At 40.2% G+C, this 15843-nt stretch overlaps 1 protein-coding gene across 4 annotated transcripts in view; it reads right to left on the bottom strand.

Annotated features, from left to right (window-relative positions):
• Positions 1-15843, bottom strand: part of cobl (cordon-bleu WH2 repeat protein) — a 47062-nt gene that overhangs the window by 28268 nt on the left and 2951 nt on the right. For 3 of the 4 annotated variants that reach the window (XM_073485953.1, XM_073485955.1, XM_073485952.1), the window contains exons 3-8: positions 14067-14277; positions 11935-12163; positions 10670-10714; positions 9870-9958; positions 9469-9540; positions 4301-4483 (exon numbers count right to left, since the gene is read on the bottom strand). In XM_073485953.1, coding sequence (XP_073342054.1) covers positions 4301-4483; positions 9469-9540; positions 9870-9958; positions 10670-10714; positions 11935-12163; positions 14067-14277 — 829 coding nt within the window. The remainder of the gene's footprint in view (positions 1-4300; positions 4484-9468; positions 9541-9869; positions 9959-10669; positions 10715-11934; positions 12164-14066; positions 14278-15843) is intronic. The other variant, XM_073485954.1, reaches the window with a different exon arrangement.

A 15843-nucleotide genomic window follows, 5' to 3' on the forward strand; every position in this document is an offset into this window, starting at 1 on the left:
GTTGATGGTGTCGAAGGCTGCAGTGAGGTCAAGGAGGATGAGTATACTGAGGTGGCCGGAGTCTGCAGAGAGGAGGAGGTCGTTGGTGATTTTAAGGAGAGCGGTTTCGGTGCTGTGTTTGGGGCGGAATCCAGATTGGAAAGGTTCATACAGTTCATGAGAGTGGAGGTGGGTTTGGATTTGTGAGGCGACAACACGTTCCAGAATCTTTGACAGGAAAGGGAGGTTTGAGATAGGACGGAAGTTTGAGATGATGTCAGGATCCAGGCCGGGTTTTTTGAGGATGGGGGTGACAGCGGCCAGTTTGAGGGATTCGGGGACAGAGCCAGAGGAGAGGGAGGAGTTAATAATGATGGCGATTAATGGGGAGATTGTAGGGAGGCAGGATTTAACGATGGAGGATGGGATGGGGTCCAGAACAGAAGTAGAGTTTTTTATCTTGGTGATAATGGAGAGGAGTTCCAGGGGAGAGACATGGGTGAACTGTGACAGAGGTTGAGTAGTGGTGGTGGTGATGGGGGGGGTGAGAGGTGGAGAGGCTGTAATGGGGGGGGGAGTGCTTAGTTGATTGTAGATAGTGTCGATCTTAGACTGAAAGGATGCCAGGAAGGAGTTGCATTTGTTGACTGTGAAGGAGGTGAGGGTGTTGTCGCAGGGTTTGAGGAGTTTGTTGATGGTGGAGAAGAGAGTCTTGGGGTTGGTGGAGCCAGAGTGAATAAGCTGAGAGTAGTAGGTGGACCGTGCAGCAGTGAGGGCGTTTTTGTAGTCTGAGAGGTGGTCTGTGTAAATGTTGAGATGGACTGTGAGACCGGTTTTCTTGTAGAGTCTTTCAAGCTGGCGCTTACGGATTTTCATTTGACGGAGTTGGGGAGTGTACCAGGGAGCTGAGTGGGTGAAAGAGACTGATTTGGTTTTTAAGGGGGCCAGGTTATTGAGGCAGAGGGACAGTGTGTCGTTGTAATGGTTGACCAGGTCAGTGGGGTTAGAAGTTAAAGGGGGGGTGGACAGAGTGTTGGCCAGCAAGTCAGAAAAATCTGAGGGGGAGATGGATTTAATGTTCCTGAAGGTAATGTTGCGTTTGAGTTTTGGGGGACGCAGGGGGGTGATGAAATCCATGATGATGGCCAGGTGATCAGAGATCTGTAGGTTGAGGCTGGAGAGTTTATGAAGGGTGAGACCGGCAGAGCAGACTAGGTCCAGGATGTGGCCGCGACAGTGGGTGGGGAAGTTGACGTGCTGGGTGAATTGAAGGCAATGAAGCAGTTCCAGGAGGTCTATTGCACTTTTGGAGTTAGGGTCATCGATATGGATATTGAAATCACCCAGCAGCAGAATTGAGGGGGATATGGCGGATAGCTGGGTGAGGAATTCGGCGAGGTCTGAGAGGAAGGAGTGGTTTGGTTTGGGGGGACGGTAGATGATGGTGATGACCAGGGGAGTGGGACCAGGCAGTTTGAGGGCAATATGTTCGAAAGACTGAGCAGGAGGGATGGAGATAGTGGATACAAGGAAATTTTTCTTGAAGATGGCAGCAATGCCACCACCCTGTCCGTCAGGGCGTGGTTTGTCAATGTAGGTGTAGCCAGTGGGTGTGGTCTGATTTAGGGAGAGGTAATCTAGAGGTTTGTGCCAGGTTTCGGTTAGACAGAGGAGGTCCAGTTTATTGTCAGTGATAAGTTCATGTAGGATGGCACTTTTGTTGGTCAGTGAGCGGGTGTTGAGTAGGACCAGTTTGAGGTGTTTTTGGATCTGAGTCGAGGAGGGGGTGGCAGGAGTGCAGTGTATGGGGAGCAAGTTGTTGTTCTTCATAGTCCTGGATGTACCGCATGGGCGGGGTGGTCTCTGTGTTATAATGGATTGTATGTATGATAAGACCTGGCTGCTATAACACCCTTCACTGTCATGAAACTAAATCCTTACTAATCACATTCAGACAACAAACACAGGCCAGGCACGCTGCTAATCTTTGAACACCTAGTGCCTCTGTTGTGTCCTCAGATGTCTCACGTATGCAACTTTTGAAACAATATCAAACAATCAATCAATTATTTAATCTAGGGTTGCAGCAACATATTGTATCATTATCAGCGACACTCACCTTTTTGACTGCAGTGATTGATTAGCTGTTGTGTCACATCAATTTTGAGCTAGCATAATGATGGGGTACTGGAAACTTTTGTTTAGTAGATAGTAGGAGTTTTAGAGAAAAATCGACTAGTCACTATCAAAACCACTCGACACTATTCTATAGAATAATAGTTCATCATATGTGACATCATAATAGGCTACTCAGAGCTTTTGAGATGGCCTTCTAACAACACAAGGTTAACATAACTTTATATGTTTTTGGACAAATACTTTTTAAACAATCATTCTCTGCGTCATACCATATTAAATAAACAGAATTTGGGGTATTTAGGGATGGAAAAGAAAGCAGTCACGTCGTTACTTTATCTCCAGCTCACACAAGCTTGCTGGGGGCTTTTTACAATTTTTGGGGTTTAGTAAGATTTGGGTTCATTTGTAAACTGCCTCTAAGAGTAGCACATGGAACTCTGCAAATTCACCTTAACCCTGGGTTGGTCCTGGCTACCTCAGTGAACACTTTTCTAACTGTATTTGAGACCTTTTTCAACAAGAATTGATCAGTGTTATTGGGTGAAAAAAAATTATAAATCTCCTGCGATTAATTGACTATTTGACTATCTTATGGGATTAGTCGACAGCTATTAATATGCAGCATTCGTGAATGCCCTAGTAGGTAGTCGTATAGGAGGCTTAAAAAGCTTTTAAAGTAGTTAGTTTAAAAAAAAATCTTTTTCATGAAAAAAGATAGTGTAATGTAGTGTAATAAAGTGCTGAATGACTGAGTTGAGTTATTTTTGTATAATGAAGATTTCTTAGTTTCCCTGGCACAAAATGGGTAATAAATAAAAACAGAAATAAAGTAAACAACAACCACAAAAAAAAATCAGTATCGGTATCAGCTATCGGAAAAATTGCTAATCAGAACATTGTTATCGACCCAGAACGTCTAAATCGGTGCCTACCTAATTTCGAATTTCCATCCGATTATTCATTGAATAATCTAGGCCTGTATGGTGACTGCTTAAATGTTAAAAATGCACATGAAATGAACACATTAGCGCCACTTATTTCAGACTTGTTGCTATTCTGTTATTCCTATGAAAACAATCTCTTCAATCAAAGTCTTCAATCTATCTGCTCAAAAAGCAACACTAGATAACAGAGTGGTGAAACATGAGAGGTGTCGTGCACCAGAGCATGACCTTGCAGTGTGCGGATGGAATTTATACATGAGACTTTGTTTGCTCAGACAGTATAACGGTTCAGGGAAGGCATAAGAGCGAGACTGAGAAATTTATCATTAGACCAGTCATCAGGTCCTCAGATGACCTTCCCAACTCCTGTTCTGTGAATCTGCCCTTGTGACTCCCAGTAGTGTCTCAGCTCTGCTCTTAGTCATAACTCTTAAAATGATACATTACTGTCTTCCTCTGCACTACTACAATTGGTAGGGCTAAAAACAATCACAGCACTTATAAGGAGCTTCTTAACAGACTCACAATGAACTGCTAATGTTTGCAATCGTCTCACCACAGAACAACATCTGATATATTTTCTGCTCCTCCATGCACAGTTCAATTTAGTTAATTAAGCTAAAGAGGAGAACACCATTCTCCTCGCCATCCTGAGAACTAAATTTCCTCTCGATAACATCCATAAAAAACACCAGCTCCTCCAAATAAACAAAACTTATTATCAGAGGGAAGGAGGAAGGATGTTGGTTGCTAAACAACATTTCCCAGCATGCTGCCATAACACTATAATGAGACTGCAGGGAGCTGGTGCTCTAATGTAGACAATACAGGTCACTGTGACCTTGAGGAGCCGAATCTCACGCCAAAACACATGGAGGAAAGGCTGCTTCAAACAGATTACAGCTTTGAGATGTATTACTTCAGGTCAATCATGAGAGCTAAGGGATTTCAATATTGTACATAATGTAGAAGAAGATGAAAAATCTGGGTTGTGTCATCATTATAATCCCAATTATGCATTATACTTTATGTCTGCCCTGAAGTTATGAGTATGTGCTTTAACCACAGTGGATTCACATAAGTTTCACAATGGAGCAAGAGTCAAAGTTTTATATCATTATGTAATTAACTAAAATTATCTATGAGGGCTCTGTTTTCCAGTAAGTGGCATAATTTCATCGACATGTCTAACTCAGAGCAGCACACACACATTTAAGACAGCTCTTTAATCTCCTCACCTCATAGACCTCAAAGTTAGTGTGTGCCATGCTGGGTGTTGGGACCTGGGGTAGCGCAGGGGCCCTCCTCTTCTTGGTATCAGCCTTTGGAGACATCCTTGGTATGCTCATGACCGACTGAGATTGGCCCAAGGTGCTAGGCCTGTCTTCTACGCTGGGGACCCCTGACACTGTGGTCAGACCCTGTGGGCAATGTCAAAAAAAAATGGGGTGAGGTCAGACTTAGGAATACCAATGTAAGCTATACAGCATTAAGGACATTTTGCTTTCAAGTGTGTCAGACGCATGACCACTGATTTATATTGGTGTATAAATTGATCATGTTGCTGTTGCGCCACCCATAGCTGAAATGCCATAATATTTTCAAGGGTCACCCTGAGTGATCTCTGCCTCTAAAAAGGCAATTTGCACAATTAAGCTGTGTTATAACAATCTCATCATCCTTGTAGCTTATGTTATGATGTCAATGTCAATTACTGTGTCTTTAAAACCACAAGCATTCAGAGAATAACAAAACAAACAAGGAATCTGGATAAGAAAACCCATGACAGAAAATGTTGGCAGTTGCTACAAAAACATGCACTCATGCACATACTCTGCGTGCCATCGATGCACACATTTCTGAAGGTATAATCATTTTTTTCAGTCACAACAATCTATCTGACCAAGTTGAAAGCGCAACCGCATTTTCAAAGGGTGGCTGCTCCTGACAAAAGCATTGGAACAAAAAATGTTTTTTACCATCTGATCAAAGAAAGCCCAAAGTGCTCCTGAAAATCTGAATCTCCCCATGGCTCAGCTTGGTACAGAGCCTTGGCACAACGGGGGAACCAAACCACGACCCACACCCCCATGATTTAAGAAAAGAAAAGTGTTTAAAAGCAGATTAATTGATGCGTTCAGACAATGCCTGGATACAGCATAAAAGCAGAACAAAAAGGAACATAAAGTTCAGGTCATTAGAATTAATTGGACCCAAGGTTAGAACATCTCACAGTGGGGAGGGATGGGAAAAAGAACAATGCTTCTGAAAAAAGGCCTTTAGGGGAGCAGTCCAGTTGGCATGTCTGCAGCTTTTTTCACATTGGAGACATTTCCCATATGAAAAAATATGTTTTGTTGTTTTACTGTTGAGGAAATTTTGATTCTTAGAGCGTGGAAAATCATTGGGGAACCTGTTGCCTTACACTTAACTTTAAGAGACAGAGAGATTGCAAGATACATTTGTACAAATCAGTACAACACACATTGAAATAAACATGAAAAAAGTTAACATTAACACGTGACATTGTAAGTTTACAGCAGAATAAATGATGGTATAAAATATTCAACAAATATATTCAGTCAGTTTTCCTCTGTGCTGTGTGACTGACAGGGGTAAGAGCAGGGCAACAAAAAAAGAAATGTTGAAAGTGAATGACTGATGTGATTTCCGTTTCGAATCCATAAAAAAGGAGCTCGTTTTCACCTCACAAAAATTTTCAAAGCGGAAAATTCACATGAACTCTGCCTGACTTTTTCACCTGCTCTCTTCTGCTCTTTTCCTCTGGTAAACAATCTGAAATATGTCAAAACAGTGAGAGATGAAACTGTTAACAAACGCACAGCAGCATTCAAGTCAGCAACTTAAAAGGAACCTATTGAACTTCTGCATAACTTCTGCGCAAGGAAGATGGCTTACATACTGTATCTCCAGGGAGTGCCTTTTAGTGCTTAAAAGACTGATCCTACTACAAACCACCCATGCAAATCTAAAACTGACAGTCTCAGTCTCCAGTGACCTAGCAAAATGTCAGAATCCCTTCCTTATAATCGCACTGAAAGTTAGTTTTACTTCAGCGTAGAGAAGAATCCTCCTACACTAGTTTGAACGAGGAGAAGTTCTCTTCGAATTTAAAACACACATCGCTTTGTCTTCACTGAGAGGTGTGAAATTAAAGACAACTTGCATCTTTACCTTTAGACTTAGCTAAACACGTGCATACAAAATATATGTGATTAAAAATGGTATACATAAAAGATAATAATTTTGGATATATGACAGGGTCTTAAGGAATAACTTAACATTGGGCTGAAAAGAAGTGTTTCACTGCCCTCTCTGGTTAAAGGTTATACGTCTGTTTCACCTCTGACCACACCCAGTATCACTGCTGGTTCAGTGTGGTCAAAAGTGTGCTCTTTTGTACCTGTGATATCATGGTGAACTGATATGCACTTGAGTACACTTCTACATTACTTCTATGATTCGTTACCTTTGCAGCTATCTTGTATGGTATTGTGTTTTCTGAAGAAACTTGTCACTCCAGTTTTTAAAGGAAAGGAACTATATTACTCTTTTTATTCTTATCATTAAACAAAACCTTCGGGGGATGTTAGGGTTAGGGTTAGGGTACTACAATGACCCATACACAGATGACAGTTCAGCAGCTTTTACCAAATGTGTTGTACCATTTGAGATTGGTATAATACTGTTTATCGCACCAAAAAAACATTTAAATTGAAAGATTACATATTACTTTAAATGTGAATGTGTGTTTCTCATAGAAAATAGCTAGGAGGAGCTTTTGGTTCATTAGCTGAATGCATTTTTGTGTCGTACCTTAATATCTATTTACTTAAAATGCATCTTCATCTGTACTTGGAGGAATAAAATCATCCAAACTATCCTTGAAAACTACCAATTTGTGCAAAATCTTTTCTGTATAATCATGTTTACTGGTGGTCAAATGACTGAGTGTGAGTGGTATTGGAGCTTTGAGGTCTGAAAAATGCTTTCATATTTGTGAGGCTCCTGTAACTGCCCTTTCATTACTGTGATTAGGATGTTGGGACATATTGGGTGACCTATAAAGTTGATAAAACAGTTTATCTGTTATGCTTTATAGTGGGAACAAATTCCAGTTTGAGATTGTTGGTTATGGCCAATTTGCTACTCTGAGACACTTATGTTACTCACACTTACAGGCACACGTCTTTTAAAATTTAAAAAAGGGGGAAAAACAAGCGAATTTCCCTTTTCAAGCCGGTTTGATTCAGAATCAGCCTCGCCCTCCAACATGAAGCTCTCTGAGCATGATACTGTTTTAAGACCACACACACCGACACACACACACAGTAGTTTGGCCCCTAATGAACAATTAGAGATAAGAGGCTGGGCTTTTAGTGCTAATGTAACCTAGGTAGGGTAATCTGATGCCTTCAGGCTGATAACACTGTGTGTCTATATGTGTGTGTGTTTGCTTGTGTGCACGAATGCATGTGTGTGGTCTGATAACAGGCCCTGTCTGTGGAACAATAATATTAGAGAGAGAGAGCCCAGCTGCATTAAGGCCCACTGGACATGGCTGAGTAATGGAAATATGAATAAATATAAATAAGCTACCACTGTATAACTCTCACTTTCTTGTTTTAAATATATTCTAAGATTTCACAGCAAAGCAAATGTCATATTCTGTCTACATAAGTATGAATGTTTAATTCATATTCTGCTGCCATGTTTTTTTTCTTTTTCATTTCCCTGCCTCCCTTCATTGGCGTTATTTCTTTCAAAAGTGCAGTCAGAAGCATCTGATGCAGATATTAACAAGAGGACCTTAAAGAGAATAATGATAATATCAAGCTAGATTCTCAGTGCTGAAGGAAACATTAAGAACAAAGACACAGAAGGTTGGAGAAGTTGATCCAGAAGATTTGTGCTTGGTGGGACACTGAAGTGAACCAGAGTGAGTGTTTTCTCAGTTAATCCAATCAAACGCCATATTGATCTGAGGTGAGCCACAGTGGCTGCTGCTGAACCGAGCTTCATGGCTTCAAAATCAAATTAACATGATTGAGTTACAGACATAACAGGTAGAGAGCTGCTTAATGCAGCGTCTAAGTGTATGTCTGGTTTACTTAACATGGATGTATGCTCCACACACGTACACTGGAGTTTGTAGGGAGTTATCATATTGGTAAAAAAAACATGTCAAATTTTACTTGTTAATGTTTTTTACGATTACAAATCTTAACTCAAGCTTTATTTTCAGCTGATTAACATCTTTTCAAATCTCCCCACCTAACTACCTGGTAAAAGCTACAAATAACACTATATACCACTATTCCCTATAACCACTCATTAGTCAGTGTTCATTTGTAGGAAAGAAAAGACAGTGGGGGCAACATTGTTATTGCTCCCCTTTGGACCTGTGAGCACTGGGACTGCTGACTAGAGACAGTTGCTGCCCTCTGGAGGACATCTGTTCACATTACCTCAACTCAACAGCTGTACAGGAGCAACAAGGTCCTATTCTGTGACGATAGCCCAGAGCTTAAGGGAGTATTTCCAATAAATGTGGCTCAGTTTGACTCTACTGCCGATACTAACTTTGCCATTGAGTGCAATATTTGCATCAACTCGTGTATTGCCTGTATTTGTTTTAACAATTAATTAAGATAGTAATATTTATATTATAAAAGGTAAAAAAATAATGACAAGGGGATGTTTTGATATCATTATTGACAAAACAAAACAGATTTTGAAACCAGCTGCAACCATCAGTTATTTGGTGTGTTTTTTTTAACCAAAAAAAAAAAGATTTTCATAAGTGATATATGTTTTGTCAATTTACTTTATTAATTGAACAAAAGTTGCAGAACCATCGACCACTTAAAATTTCAATAAAAATGTAAGAGCCTCCAGGATCATGCTTGTGAGGCTTGGATGATATTGGCAGAACCAGCCAGCACTCGTGCGACCTGACACACCCAATCATCATCTCTCAAAAGTCCAATACAGAGAGCATCTCTAATGTGCTATTTTAATGTTTGATCACAATCTACCATGAACATGGATATATGAGACATACAGAATATATTTCAAACAGAGGAAGCTTTTAAATAACACATCAGACTAAATGCCATATCGGCAGCCATGCAAGAAATAGAAATGAAATGGACGCAAAAACAGGAACCCTGTAACCAATGTGATGAAACCCAATACTATTCACTTTGTGTTGTTTGTGCTGGTTTGTATTATATTGTACAGGTGTTCCTGTTATTCTGTCCACCCATAGTATATGATTGGAACGCTTCAGAGATGAGTTGAGGCAGGATCACAAGAAAACAAGATCCCACTTTGATTTCACTCATCACATCTGGACATTGTCAGATGTGTAAGTAATACTTACATCAGATTGTGTGTCTGTATTTTGGATTACTTTATCATCACAGTCATCCATGTCCATAGATGTTGTCTCTGTCTGCAAACGGAAGGCACAGCTAACATGCAGCATTCAACTGTTCAGCCATGCATCTAGCCCGCCTTAGCTAACAGTCTGAATAAGTATGAATGCACGCACCACTAAAGGTTAGTTTCTAAAATTTTGCACAACCTAATTTTTCTTACAGAAGATCACTGCTAAAGCTTGTGGACAGTTATGGTGACATTAATTCTGCTCTTAATTCAATGATTCCAATGTAATATTGTTTATGAATGACTCTGATAACACTAAAATTATTAAAGAGAGCACAATCCTTGTGTAAACACAACAAACTGCCAAAAAACAGCAACAGATATCTGGAAACCTACCTTAGTTTTCCTCCTGCTGAACTGGAAAATACCCAGCAGGCCTTTCTTCTCTGCTCTGCCCAAACTGGTAGTGCTGGAGCGGATGGAGTCTACAAAAAGAAACCAAAGAGGAAGAGGAGGGGGAGAGGAGTATGAAATGATAGCGTCAGTGCCTTGTTAATTCAAAGTTAAAAAAGTCAGGGTTATTCTAGGAAAAAGATAATGAGGAATTAAGTGAGTGACATATGATCTTGGCATGCACGAGTTAATTAGGTTAATAACATAATTGAGAGTGGGATTGCAATGACAGCAGAATACAGTGGAGATGCAGTGCACTCTCACATGTAAGCCAGTTTGGTTTAAACAAAAATTAAACGTTATCCAATCGGTTTTCATTCACAATGAACTGACTGAGTGTCCTCAGCAGAGGGCGCTGTAGCTTTATTTTTCTCAAAGACCACCTCCATCTAACCTTCACAGTCTACAAAGCAGTAAGTAAGAGTGTGCCATGATAACACTGTTGGCTTAAGGACAGGGAGGGAGGGAAGGTAAACTAGGCATTTAAAATAACTCACAGAGCTGTACTAGTGGGTTTTTGTTCTAAAAAGCATTTGCAATTTATGTTAATAATAAGTATCAAAATTACAATGACGTTAAACCAACACATTTTTACTTTGCATTTCTTTGCAGATGGATGACTAACAAGCAAACACGCATGTCCAAAGCAGGGTTAATAAGTGAGGAGCGGTACATTGGGTTAGAAAGCTGGTTTGGTTAAAACAAGCAACACTAAGACAGACAACACTTATCGTGACTAATACCTGAATAGTTAAGAGCAGGGGCAGAAGCCATTTTAGGCTGGAGAACTGGAAAACATGACAAGGTTTTAAAAACACATGAAATCACATGTGGATAACTGACCTGCATCAGATAGAATCAATAAATCTGTTATTAGCACGTCTGTAGCACCAGGACACAGCTGGTAGAGTTCAAGCAGAGGAAGAAACCCTAATGAATTGTATTAACTACATAATTTGTAGATTATCCATAAACCAGGTGATGTGTCCTTCATAACAACAGCTAAAGGTTACAAAATAGAACCATTATGTAATAGTATTTGACCATAAAAATTACACAATGCTCTGGGTGTTCTTTCATGGCCCTAAACCACAAGTGTTTCCTCTAAGATGACACTCTGTGACAAGAACAATATCTATATATATATCAGTGGGTGTGGACTGCTACCATGGTAACGAACCATATTATCAGATCTTAGAACTGTATTCAACCAGATAGAGGATAATGTTTTACTAATTACTCTAACCCTAGGGGCAAACTAAATTCACTAAGGTTAATTTAGATGAGCATATTATAGGAAACACAACACAAGTGTATATTTTTGTTTGTACTCTGTCGTACCAGCTGCTGCTTAAACAAATATTGACTATTGTTGCATGAAACTAAATATTTACATGCTAGTCACACTGAACTGCAGAATACAATGTCGTGCTGGTGTGTGGCTCATCGCAATGGAAACTTTTGAATCACCTGCTACTGCCTGGCTTTACAATGCTGAACTTTATATTGCTGATAGGAAAATTCTCTTTCCTTATTCCTTATTCTATACAGCCCACCTAAGTTTGCAAATCTGTGTAGAGGCTTGGCCACACCGAATTTCACTTTCATACATTTGACAAAGATTCAGCGTGTCCTTCAGTAATTGTTTGGGGATGATATCAATTTGCAGGCCAACAGCAGTAGATAATATGACACAATTGCTGGGCGAGCCAAGACCCATCAGTATCCATGATGGTGTCTTTTGTCTGCTGCAATTAGCTTACTAACATCAGCTTTCACAGAGCATAAACCAAGGCTGGGCTCTTTTTAATTAATTAATTAATTAATTAATTAATTTAATCCAACAAATAAATTTTTCATTTAACTGAAAAAATGAAACCATTTTTTTCACTGACACTTATTATTTTATTCATTAAAAATCTGACTGTGTTATGGGAACTTTCAATGTAAATGTGACTAAACCTAAAATAGAAAATGACATAGACAGAAACAAGTGTTTAAGGTTTACCTAAACTCTGATCATGTACGTAGAGCTCCTTGATCCCCAGCTCCGTCAGCGATTTGTCCAGTTGTAACTCGTGGCGACTGATGCTGTCCTTCAAGAGCAGGACATGTGCGGGGTCAAACTCGCACTTGTCACAGATGACCGGTATCAGAGCCTGGAGTGGTACCAACGGGTTGACCCGCAGCACTGCCTTCTGGCTGCCGTGGTAGTTGACCATCAAACGCACTGTTTTCTGATACAGAGAGAGGGGAAAGATGGAAAAAACATTAGACATTAATGTCTACACACTGGATGAGATAAAAGGCCAATATGGGCAAATTTGTGTGACCACTGGAGAAATCTTCAAATCCTGGAGTCCCACTAAATTTCATTTTTTAACTCAGGCGAAAAAGGAACAAGGTTGACCTTGAGAAATAAGACAAAAGCAATCAAAGCCTACTGACAGACCTTACAGAGATGTGATGGATTTGATCATTTACACAGCTAAATAAAAATACAACAACAATATAAAACAACAAATAAGTCTTGAACAATAACCACAGAGCAGACAGTATAGGTGAAGTGAATGAATTATAGCATACATATCTGAAGACAAAAGAGCACTGAATGTGAATGAATGAGTGAACTATGATCTCAAAGAGTAACAACAAAACATGTGAAAAGTAAAATATGTGGCGAGTAGAGGAGCAGAAAGACAGAAAGAGATCCGAACATGCACTGACACTTAGTAATGAGTAACTTAAGGTTAGACTTTGGTTGCTGACAGAAAAAGGAACATTTAATTTGCCAAATGTTGATGCCTGTGTGTGGTTGTGTGTGTGTGTGTGTGTGTGTGTGTGTGTGTGTATGTGTGTGTGTGTGTGTGTGCATACAAGCATGTGATCTTGGATGTGTGTGTGTATTTAAGTAGTTAATCTTACAACACTACATAGTGTTTTGTCATAGAGAACAGACATGCTCTGTGCAGCAGTCTTTATCGCTAAGTGGTTCACATCAGTCTCTATAAAAAACATCCCACTCTTAACGTGGGTCTCCATCAGCGGCTCTTCAGGAGCTTTTGTATTTTAAGTTCAATGACATTCAATGTAATTTATCACTACAGGGAAAGGTGCTTCAAATACATGAAAACACTCAGAGCGCAGGCTTCTTCTTTGGTTGGTCATGCGATGATACAGCTGGTTTACTGGCAATCAACTGACTGTTACTGAAAATTGAATCAAACTGTGACCTGAAGATCAAGGGTGACATTGAATTGTGGATTTGGAGAATCATGACATTCCTACGTGTATAAGACTACATTAATTTTAGCTGGGTTCATCTCATAAACTGACAAGATATCACACGTGTGTCATTTTAACTGCTGAGACTGGTGGTACAATGAAAACACAGATAGAAACGAGAAGAGGGATGACTGACAGCTGTGTCTGAAATAGTGTCAGTCTCTGGCCTGAGGCCAGGCAGGGTCAAAGGGAGAGAGAGCAGCCAGTGAGCCCTGAGAAGAGCAGAGAAATAATGCATGGTAACTAAAGGTAAGGCACTCATCAAATATTCAAACTGTAGGAGGAGAGCAGAGGAGAGGCAGAGAAAAGGGGGCGAGAAAGAGACTAAGGCTCAAGAGAAATAACTTCAGATAGGCAAGTGAGCCGTAAAAAAGACAGATGACAAAAAGACAGAGAGGAACACAGGTGATAAAGGTGATACAAGAAAGCACACCTGAAAAAAAGCACACAACTGAAAAACCAGTGTATGAGAACTGACTCTGTCAATGTCATGCTAGGCCAGTTTAATCCCAACTGGCTTCCTACCTTAGCATGGGCCCTTAGAGGTTTCACTGGCCTTGCTTTCTGCCAGCAGTCAGACGTAAAAGGTAGAGAAGGGAGGGACGGACATTACACAGGGCTACTGGGTAAGGAGCTATGCAAGTAGTGCATGTAGACTACACAACTGTTACAGTGATGGCTTCTTCACCGGTATTCTGGACAACATTAACTATTTTTCTTTCAAAATCGTATTATCACGCAGAGTCTAATAATTACATTTTGCACAGAATCCATGCAAAGCCGTACTCTCTGTATATCAGTAGGTTTGACAAAAAGAACATCAAGATCACAGTATCGGGCTCCACTGTTACTCACCTCTGGCACTTTTGGTGCCGGCTTGCGCACCACTTTCTCCTCCCAGACTTTCTCCTTGATGAGGACACAGGCCACGTTGAGGGAGCCCAGCAGCGCGTTGGGCTTGAACCCCAAAGCGTGGCCCTCGGGCGACAGCAGCTCCAGGGTGTGCAGTGCTGGATTCAGGTGGTAGCGGCTACAAAGCTCAACCAGCAGGTCCATCAGCGCCTTACTGAGAGAGGGACGAAAGAGAGAGAAAGGGGGGAGAGAGAGAAAGTGAAAGAGAGGGGAGGGAGGGAGTTTGGAAGAAAGAAACAAAGGAGGTGATGGGGAGAGAGAAAGAAAGAGAGGGAGACAGAAGAGAAGATAGGGTTACAGAGCCTAACTAGCTTTAGCTCCGGTAAAGAGAATAGTAATTACTTCATACAACAAAACAGACACACACCTGATGTGCTTAGAGGGGGTGGCTTATTGACAGACACAAAGGATATGATTTTAAACACTGAGCTGTTTACATACAGAATATTGAATGGCAATAGCATTGATTTTGACATGAAGATCAAACAACTATCTTTGTAGCTTTTGGAGGAGAATTATATAACAAAGGCCCCAAAACACCAAGAGAAGCGTATCATATGTTGTAGATTTAATCTGTGTGGTTTCGTAGCCAGAAACCTCCACAATAAAAGGGCAGTCACAAAACATAGTGGCTTAAAGAAATAATGACAGGCAAATTGTAGAGTACTTGTTGATATGACTACTTATGTCTGTAAAGCCAGAAGAAGCTGTCTCACTGTTTTGTATGTCTGTGTGTGTGTGTGTGAGGGGGTGCAGCCCATGCGGAGGCCTGCAGTACAACCTGTCAATCCACAGATAAAGAAACCGAGAGACAGTCTCCAATGTTTTCTGGGAACAGCCAGATCAGATGACAGAACTGAGAGAGATACTACCACAAAGGACACCATTGACAATCACCAACACATGGACACAGTCTACCACTAAAACGACAGTCTGCAACCAACAGACTCAGTGCCCTGCCTTATTTGCTTTTTAAACTGTTTTTGCTGATAGTATGTTCATCAAAAACACAATCACTATCCGAAAAGAATGATCTAATGTTGTATTGGATATATATTGCAATTTAACCTGCTGACCCTTCTGGTTCACATGAGGTCATTTTTATAAGGTCATGTTACATTGTCAAGCATCGCTCATTCCCATCAAACTTAAGTTTAACTGTGCTGTAGCATTACATTTTCCAACCATGACAAGTTACATTACAGGGACATATGTTTGAGATTATGCACAAGGAATCTACACATAATGTTAATAAATAAATGATGTTGGGTTTGAATATTAATTTTAATGAGAATGAAATTAATGCAAGAATCAATGGCATGACTAGAAAAAAACTATATAGGAGAGTGCAATTAATGCAGCTACTGAAGGAGTTCAGGTTAGGTTCAAAAGTTTTAGAAAGTTTTTTTTTTTCAATTAATCACATGCAAGATGTTATAGTTGTATACTAGCACCTTACAATACTACATGTTGGTATCTATGTGTAAATGCATGTTAAAATTCTGGCAAAGCAATCTGTATACTAAAAAGATATAATCATATCTGTAATATTACAGTATAAGCATGAATCCAATTACTATTCTCCTACAAGAGAGCCACAAAAATGGATCTATTTTGAAATGTGAGCTCAAAACACTGTTTGCATATTCCTTTTTGACCCACATCTGCCATATCTTATTTATGACCATCAGATATGAATGTCACACTATCAGGCTCTGAT

Source organism: Pagrus major, chromosome 17 (genome assembly GCF_040436345.1).
Source record: "Pagrus major chromosome 17, Pma_NU_1.0".
Lineage (NCBI taxonomy): Eukaryota > Metazoa > Chordata > Actinopteri > Spariformes > Sparidae > Pagrus > Pagrus major.